At 39.2% G+C, this 9,558-nt stretch overlaps 1 protein-coding gene and 1 non-coding gene across 2 annotated transcripts; one reads left to right on the top strand and one right to left on the bottom strand.

Moving 5' to 3' along the window:
• Positions 1-4,270: 4,270 nt before the first annotated feature.
• On the bottom strand, positions 4,271-4,377 carry LOC126654207 (small nucleolar RNA R71). Its single transcript, XR_007632463.1, has one exon. It is a non-coding gene; the product is annotated as a small nucleolar RNA R71 (small nucleolar RNA).
• A 1,573-nt stretch (positions 4,378-5,950) lies between these two features.
• Positions 5,951-9,073, top strand: LOC126687621 (uncharacterized). The gene is made up of 4 exons (XM_050382178.1): positions 5,951-6,386; positions 7,038-7,448; positions 7,635-8,245; positions 8,504-9,073. Exons 1-4 carry the CDS (start codon positions 5,951-5,953, stop codon positions 9,071-9,073), a joined length of 2,028 nt encoding a protein of 675 aa, XP_050238135.1.
• The last annotated feature ends 485 nt before the right edge of the window (positions 9,074-9,558 follow it).

Here is a 9,558-nt window from a genome sequence, read left to right as displayed (position 1 = left end):
AATAATGAGTTGTTCCTATGGTGGTGGTTCAGTGAACTGTTTATTTCATCAATTGATCAAGGTGATATTTAATTTGTCCTTCAAATTTATTGGTCACTAGCTTGTTTAGAGGAGATTTGGGTTTTTTCATTAATTAATGGATTTGGGTTTTCATTAATTAATAGGTTTGGGTTTTCATTAATTAATAAAGAGTTTAGTTATTAATTTTATTTGACGATTGAAACCGAACTTTCGAATATCGTTTGATTTCTAAATTGGTAATTAGTTTGTATTATTTTTATAAGTATAAATAATATTGCTTCGATTTTAAAATGATTATTATATATTGAAATATCATTTAATTAATCTTTTAAATCGAATAATTTCTTCGGTAATTATCGTTTTCAAGAATTATGGCTTGTTGCGCCATTTTGGCTAAAGTTGCGTTTTAACTTTTCAAACATTTTCTTAACTTATTTTAGTTAAGTATTTGGTTGTAACTATGGTTACTTGAGTTATAAGTTATTGGGTTCCGTTTTTAAATTTTGATTGTTACCAAAATGGTTTCTATAATTTTAAACTATGCTTTATAATTGGATATAATTATATTTATTTTATCAAAGTTATTTTTGGGAATTTATAAACTCTGGTTTATATTTTGATAAGGTATTTTGGGTCGGGTTAAACTTGGGTCGCCCGACATATGGGTTTAGCTTGGTAGTTTTAGAAACTCGGCTAACCCACTATTTGAGGAATTGATTTTAATTTATTATTTAAATAATATTTAAATAATATTTTCTGAATTGGATTTTAAAGCGGGAACTTAATAGACTGAAATTATTATGGCATTTTAATTTGTCCGAGTATTGTGTTTACTTCTGTGTGATTTACCTGACTTGTTGGTGTGGTAGTCCTACGTGGTGTCTAGTGCTTTATAGAATTAGGATATGTTTTTAATAATTATTTATATTGTCTAAACTCGTCGAGTGTTCGTGCTCCGGAGACGAACCAGGAGTAGTTGCTTGCCAGGTTATCACGTGGATTAGCAAGCAGTGAGTTTGTACTTACTATTTACCGCTTTATTAAGTAAATTGCTATTTAAATATCTATATATTGTATACGTACAATTGTGAACTGTTTTTCCATTATGGCTCTTAGTACATGCTACCTAATGGGCTTCATTAGGACTGCGTGCGCAGCGGTATTGATCAGGGTAAGGTATTTGTGTAAATATGATAACTCGGTATGAGCATAGCTCTCAGGACCAGTAGGTTAACTCGGTGTAGTTCAGCTCTCGGGACTCTGAATATGGATTAAGTACGGTCGGTGGTAACTTGGTGTAGCTCAGCTCTCGGGACTAGGCCTATTGGATTAAGGATATATTTAGCATTGTGGATTAGGGTTCCAACTATTAATCGTAATGTTGTTATTAAATGTTTTAAACTTGATAAATGTAAATAGTGGTCTAATCTCATCTCAGTATATCTGACCCCGTTGTTTTCCCAATTTTTACAGGCTTATGATTTGAGCGAGTTAGCTGATCTCCGTTTCTTTGTTTTCCTCGGAGGTTTCATTTATTTTAGTAAAACTATCAAACTGTTTGACTCTTAAACCGCAGTAGTAACTAGACGTCTTATTTACTATTACAATTGTTTGTCGGATTGGTCCGACTAGTTATATTTGTTTTAGCATGTTATACTGTTTACTCTGGTTTATAATTATGTCATTTTGGAGACAAGCATTTATTATATTTGTGTTGAACATTATGAACTGCTAGAATTAGGCTGAAGTCTCGGTTGCCCCTGAGCATTGGTTTCTTGCAGGTTTATGTGATTGTATGTTTCCATAAGACTTGCTACGGGTTTTGGTACTATACTACCCATACCCTAACGCCAATTGCAATTCATGAAAATGGGTCGTGACAACTACGGTTTGTGTGCCGTCTTTAGCTAGGTGATAGGAGTATTTTACTCCTATATTTAAGGTCTATTTTACTCGGTTTTTCATCATGCGTAGTATTATTTTTATACATTATTTGGCGTTTTTATGTTTAATAGTGTTTGTTAGTGTTTCAGTGGAAATTAGGTGAAAAACGACAATTTGGGGCAAATTTATGGTGGATTGCGTGTACGAGTAAAAGCGTAGCTTGCGGACGAAGAAATTGAAGTTTCACGAACGAGATTGAGCAAAAATAGGTTGTTCCCGTTCGAAACAAAGGTTTCTCGAACGGGAACCATGCAGAATGAGCATGAGTCTCGAACGAGAAGGCCTTGTCTCGTTCGGGACTCAAGAGGAAATCAACATCTCACGAACGTGACACAAAGGACCAAACGAGAGCAAAGCTCTCGGTTCACGTTTTTTCGAACGTGAACAAGGCTCCCGTTCGGGAACCATGTTAAAACTGGGCATGTCTCGAACGGGACTATGGCTTCCCGAACGGGAAAGAAGAAAATTACGCGTGCAGCAGACTTTGAATTGGACTGAAATTCTTCCTCAAATCACAATTACAACTCCTATTACAAATTGATTTGTAATACGAATTAGAAGACTCCGGAACTTCTCCTACTATATAAAGACCTTGTACTAGACTCAATTTAATATGTAGAATAATATAGAATACATTAATTTTATTTTCATTCTCTTAAAAATAGCGTTTTATCTTCTGTTTCTCAGCAGTTTATAAGTAGTTTATTATTAGTTTCTGCAAAGAACGATTGTGAAGATTTCAAGTTTAATCTAGACGATTCTTCCGAAATTGACAACTCCGGTATTTATTGTTCTAATTATGTTTAATTCTTCATCTTCTTCTTTGTTTAATTTAAGCTTAAGCATGTGTAACTAAATCCTTTGTTCGGGGATTGATATGAACACTTAGATTAGTTTTCGAATTGGATTAGGATTTATTACGTGAGTAAAATTGTGTTTTAATTACTAAGATTAATGCTTGAATTAATTTGATCACTTAGTTCATGATTTTGTGTTTAATTAACTAATTGAGAGATTGTTAATTAAATAGACATAGGTAATTAAAAACTTAGAGGAAAACGCCGTGAGAGCGGGTTGGAATTTAGGTAGTCGTTGAGTTTGCTTCATAATTACAATTTAGTTACTTAATTCAGTTTTAATATTGTGAGAGCAAGTTAGTAATTGATTAGCTAATTAGGTTGTGATTTTATTTGAATCTTTGAGGCTTGAGAGAGCGGGATTCGGTGCATTAGAATAGCTCGATTCATAATAAAATCACTAGATAAATTTTGATCCATTCTTTTACTAGTTTATTTGGAATTATCAATCCTTGAGCTTTTTGTCATTATTGTTTAAACCTCAATTTATTTGTTTAAATTCAGATTTTTAGTTTAATTACTTGAAATTAAATTAAGTTAGATCTTATTTAGATTACAAAACCCTATTTATTTTTCTACTAGCCAATTAAAGAATATTAGAACTTAGTTGTTTAATTCATTGTTCCTTGTGGGATCGATACTTGGTCTTCCAAGTTATATTACTTGCGCGATATCGTACACTTGCGATTATTTGCCAACAAGTTTTTGGCGCCGTTGCCGGGGAACAATTGCGATTAAATTAATTAAAAGTATCTTATTCTTAGATTGAGTTAGTTTTATTTAATTTTAGTTATTTTTATACTTTGTGATTCTTGGATTTTACGTTGGTTTTCTTGTTTGTGTTTACGCAGGAGTTTTGGTTAGTGTATGCCTAATACACGACGTGCCAGAAAACCGCTAGAACCGTTTCAGTCAGATTTAACATCCTTCGAAAGAAGTATCCGAAAAACAGCGAATCCAAAACAATGGAGGACGACCGTAACCCTCCGTTGAATCACGAGGGGATTGTACCACCACCACCACCACATGATGGCCTAGCTCTTAATAGGCCAAACGAGAGGGTTGCCCCTCTTCCCGAAAGACGTACCTTGGGTGAATTCTTCTTACCCAACGTGGACAACGCCAACTATGGATGTTTTGCACCTCCTATCCTCGCTAACAATTTTGAAATCAAGCCGGGAACAATTCAACTACTTGAAAGTCGTTGCCAATTTTATGGGTTGGAACGCGAGGATCCAAACGCCCATCTTTCAAAATTCACGGAGGTATGCAACACATTCAAAATCCATAATGTGACAGAGGACCAAATCAAACTTCGACTTTTCCCTTTCTCTTTGAGGGATAAGGCAAGGAATTGGATTCAATCACTTCCAAGCACCTCAATCACAACATGGAAGCAATTGGCACAAGCTTTTCTCAATAAGTATTTCTCTATGGGTAAGACCGCGAGGATGACCAAGGAAATTATAGATTTTCTCCAATTACATGGCGAATCTTTATACCAAACTTGGGAACGCTTCAAAGAGCTTCAAAGAAATTGTCCGCATCATCATCTAGGAAGGGAGCATCTTATCTCTATTTTCTACAATGGTACCAATGAGGGTACACGGGCAACAATTGATGCGGCATCGGGAGGATCACTTATGAAGAAAACCTATGATGAGGCCAATAACTTGCTAGAGGAACTCGCTACAAATAGTTGTTCTTGGTCAACCGAGCGGTTGAGGCAACCACCTCAAAAGGGTATAATGACCCTCGAGCAAACCCAAGAATTTGAAGCAATGAAAGCGAAGAATGCGACACTTCTAGCACAACTCGAGATGTACAAACAACAAGCAAATCAAAGGAATGCTCAACTTGCGGTAGTTCAAATGGGTTGCGAGACTTGTGATGGCCACGATCATTCGGGAATGGATTGCCCCGTCCTACATCAAAACTCAAATGAGCAAGTCAACTATATCAATGGGCAAAGGCAAGGCAATGATCCATATTCCAACACCTATAATCCGGGGTGGAGGAATCATCCTAACTTTTCATGGAGGGAAAATTCGGGTCAAGCCAATGCCAACCCAAATATGGGAGGAGCAAATTTTCAAGGAGGAAACCGTGGTCCACAAAACCAAGGCAACTTCAACAACTACCGACCACAACACCCACCCGGTTTTCAAAATCGGAATACGGATGAGGGGAGCAAAATTGACAAGCTTATTGAGGAAGTTAGAACCGGTTTTAAGAACCAAGCTTCCGTCAATCACCATCTCGAGACTCAAATTTCTCAACTTGCCATCTCGCTTCAAAATAGAGCTCAAGGGGGTTTACCGTCTACAACGGAATCAAATCCAAGAGAGCAAGTCAAAGCTATTGAAATCCGAAGCGGGAAAGAACTTGATGATCCACATGCAAGTAAAGAGAAAGCGATCGATCTAACAACGGGAACAAATGAGGAGGAAGTAACCGAACTTCCATATGTTAAACCGCCACCTCCTCCTCCATATGTGCCGAAGGTCCCTTTCCCGGGACGATTGAAGAAGACGCCGGATAACCAAAAATTCCATAAATTTCTGGAAATTTTTAAGAAACTCCAAATCAATATAAGCTTTGCGGATGCTTTGCGTGAGATGCCTCAATACGCGAAGTTCCTCAAAGAAATCATAACAAAGAAACGGAGTTGGGACGACAAAGGCACAATTTCCCTAACGGAAAATTGTAGCTCACTCATCCTTAGTGACTTGCCCACCAAGCTTAAGGACCCAGGGAGTTTTACAATTCCATGCAAAATAGGCGATTTAAATTCAATTAATTGTCTATGTGATTTAGGGGCAAGTATCAATCTAATGCCTTTGTTTCTTTTCAGGGATATTTTTGGTGATCAAACTTTGAAGCAAACATCAATGATGCTTCAATTGGCGGACCACTCCCTAAAAAAGCCATACGGAGTGGTAGAAGATGTTCTAGTCAAAGTAGACAAATTCATCTTTCCGGTGGATTTTGTCGTACTTGACTATGCGGCTGATAAAACATGCCCTATGATTCTTGGGCGTCCTTTCATGAACACGGGGAGGGCATTGATAGATGTGCACGCCGGACGACTCACTTTGCGTATCGATGATGACAAAGTAGAGTTTGATATGAAAAGGATTATGCGCAACACTTTTGAGGAGGTGGAATGCATGAAACTGGATATGATTGATGGAATCGTGGAAGAACTTTTCCTGGTTTCAAAAGTCATATTCCATTCCGAGGAGACACAAGAAACTTCCGGGGAAGAATATTCCAGAGAAGATGAGCCAAAAGCCGAAAATTTGATTAGAAGAGAGAGCGTGACACCACCTTCTTCTATTTCTCCATCAAAGGTTGAGCTTAAAACGTTACCATCTCACTTACGGTATGCGTTTTTGGGCGACAACATGACACTTCCCATTATCATCTCGAACAATTTGTCGGAAACACAAGAAGCGAGAGTTGTCAAAGTGGTGAAGCAACATATATTGGCGATCGGTTGGCAAATTTCGGACATCCGAGGAATTAGTCCCTCGGTGGTCATGCACAAGATCCACCTAGAAAGTGAGTCAAGAGCATCGGCTCAAAGACAACGGCGTTTGAATCCGAATATGAAGGAGGTCGTGCACAAAGAGATAGTAAAACTTCTCGACGCTGGAATTATATACCCCATATCCGATAGTGCGTAGGTTAGTCCCATTCAATGCGTTCCAAAGAAAGGGGGGATAACGGTGATTGAAAACGAGAAGGGTGAGCAAATTTCCACTAGGACGGTAACGGGATGGCGTGTTTGTATTGACTACCGCAAGTTAAATACGGAGACGAGGAAGGACCATTTTCCATTACCATTTATCGATCAAATGTTGGAGCGGGTAGCGGGCCACGCTTATTATTGTTTTCTCGATGGATATTCCGGGTACAATCAAATTCTTATCTTCCCGGATGACCAAGAGAAAACAACTTTCACATGTCCTTATGGAACGTTTGCTTATCGGAGGATGCCATTTGGTCTTTGTAATGCACCGGCAACATTTCAACGATGCATGACTTCCATCTTCGCCGATATGATTGAAGATATTATGGAGGTCTTCATGGATGATTTTTCGGTATTCGGGGACTCTTTTGAGATGTGCTTAAATAATCTTGAACGAGTGTTGGCCCGGTGTGAGGAGACCAATCTAGTCTTGAATTGGGAGAAGTGCCATTTCATGGTAGAGGAGGGAATTGTCTTGGGACATAAAATCTCCAAGGACGGCATTGAAGTAGATAGAGCAAAAACGGAAATCATCGAGAAATTACCACCACCAACTACCGTAAAAGGCGTTCGGGCCTTCTTAGGGCACGCCGGGTTTTATCGACGATTCATCAAAAATTTCTCTTCCATTGCTCGTCCTTTAACTAATTTGCTTGTTAAAGATATTCCTTATGAATTTACTAATGATTGCCTTGTTGCTTTTTCTATGTTGAAGGAAGCCCTTATCTCGGCCCCAATTATTTCATCACCCGATTGGACTCTCCCTTTCGAACTCATGTGTGATGCAAGCGATATAGCACTTGGGTGCGTATTGGGGCAACGGAAGGAGAAAAAGCTTCATGTGATATACTATGCGAGCCGAACATTGGCGGGTGCTCAACTCAATTACACCACCACCGAAAAAGAGATGCTTGCGGTGGTGTTCGCATTGGATAAATTTCGGTCGTACTTACTTTGCTCTAAGGTTATCATCTATACGGACCATGCGGCCCTTCGATACCTTTTTGCAAAGCAAGATGCTAAACCGAGACTAATCCGATGGGTGCTTCTTATGCAAGAGTTTGACATAGAAATTCGCGACAAGAAAGGAACGGAGAACGTCGTCGCCGACCACTTGTCAAGGTTAGAAATTCCGGAACCAATTATAAGTGGCATAGAGATTAATGAAACGTTTCCGGATGAGATGTTGATGGTACTTTCGGAAGTAGAAACGCCATGGTATGCGGATATCGCAAACTATCTATCTTCCGAAATAATGCCGCCGGATTTGACTTACCACCAAAGGAAGAAGTTCTTGAGCGATGCTAAACGGTTTCTATGGGAGGAACCGTACCTCTTCAAGGTGTGTGGAGATGGGATTTTGAGGAGATGTGTCCCACTACAAGAGATGATGCCTATACTTAGTCAATGCCATTCCTCGGACTATGCGGGTCACTATGGTACATCAAGGACCGCCGCTCGTGTGCTAGAGTGCGGATTCTTTTGGCCTACGCTATTTCGCGATGCAAAAGACTTTGTTAGTCATTGCGATCGATGCCAAAGAGTGGGGAACATATCTAAGAGAGATGAAATGCCGCTTACCAACATTCAAGAGGTGGAACTTTTCGATGTATGGGGAATAGACTTCATGGGTCCATTTCCTATGTCGTTTGGAAAGCAATACATATTGGTGTGCGTAGATTACGTTTCAAAATGGATAGAGGCGGAAGCATTACCCACTAACGATGCCAAAGTAGTGTTGGATTTTCTCGAACGTTTGATGAATCGATACGGGACTCCAAGAGCAATAATAAGCGACGGTGGATCTCACTTTTGCAATAGGCAATTCGATGCCTTGATGCGGAAATATAAAGTCTATCATCGGGTCGCTACTCCGTACCATCCTCAAACAAGCGGGCAAGTTGAAGTTTCTAACCGTGAGCTAAAGAGAATTCTAGAGAAAACGGTTAATAACACAAGGAAAGATTGGTCACTAAAACTAGATGATGCATTATGGGCATATCGTACGGCTTTTAAAACGCCCCTCGGAATGTCCCCATATCGTATTGTTTTTGGGAAAGCATGCCATCTTCCGGTGGAACTTGAACATAGAGCATATTGGGCCATTAAAAAGCTAAATTTTGACCTCAAAGCGGCGGGGGAGAAACGTATGCTTCAACTCAATGAGTTGGACGAATTTCGGTTAAATGCTTATGAAAACGCCAAGCTTTACAAAGAAAAGACGAAACGATGGCACGACGCTCATATCGTTCCTAAAACTTTTTCGGAAGGCTCTTTTGTCTTGCTCTACAACTCACGCCTCAAATTATTTCCCGGGAAATTAAAATCCTGTTGGAGCGGTCCTTTCAAAATTCGAACGGTGGCAAGTCATGGAGCTTTGGAATTGGAGAACTCTAGTGGAGAAATCTTCAAAGTAAATGGACAACGGTGCAAGCCGTATCTTGGACCTTTGACGGATCAAGTGGTGGAACAAATCACGTTCACCACTCCTACATAAATTCCGGGCCACGGTCTAGCTTTTGACCGAAAATAAAGCGCACTCGAGAGGCAATCTCGAGAGGTTACGTGTTTTGTTTTTTTTATTTATTTTATTTTTATTCTTTTTATGCTTATTTAATTTTGATTTGTTTATTTATTTCCGTTTAATTCCGGGGTGAGTTTTTGTGTTTATGCAGGTATATAAAAGATTTCAGGAGGTTCTCGTTCGGAACAGAGCTTTTCTCGAACGAGAAAGCCAAAAACTGGCCTTGGTCTCGTTCGAGAAAGATCTTTCTCGTTCGAGATCCAGCCCTCGGATGCTATTTTTTTCGAACGTGAATGCCTTTCTCGTTCGGGACTAGGCAAATTTTGCCTTTGTCCCGTTCGGGAAAGACCATTCCCGTTCGAGACACAAGGCAATTTTGCCTAGTTTCGATAGGGTTTCGAACGGGACAAAATTAAAACTGAGAAATAAGCCTAATCCCGTTCGGGATTAAATTATTC

The sequence above is a fragment of the Mercurialis annua genome, linkage group LG6, assembly GCF_937616625.2.
Source record: "Mercurialis annua linkage group LG6, ddMerAnnu1.2, whole genome shotgun sequence".
NCBI classification, from domain to species: domain Eukaryota; kingdom Viridiplantae; phylum Streptophyta; class Magnoliopsida; order Malpighiales; family Euphorbiaceae; genus Mercurialis; species Mercurialis annua.
This window is presented reverse-complemented; position numbering and strand designations above follow the sequence as displayed.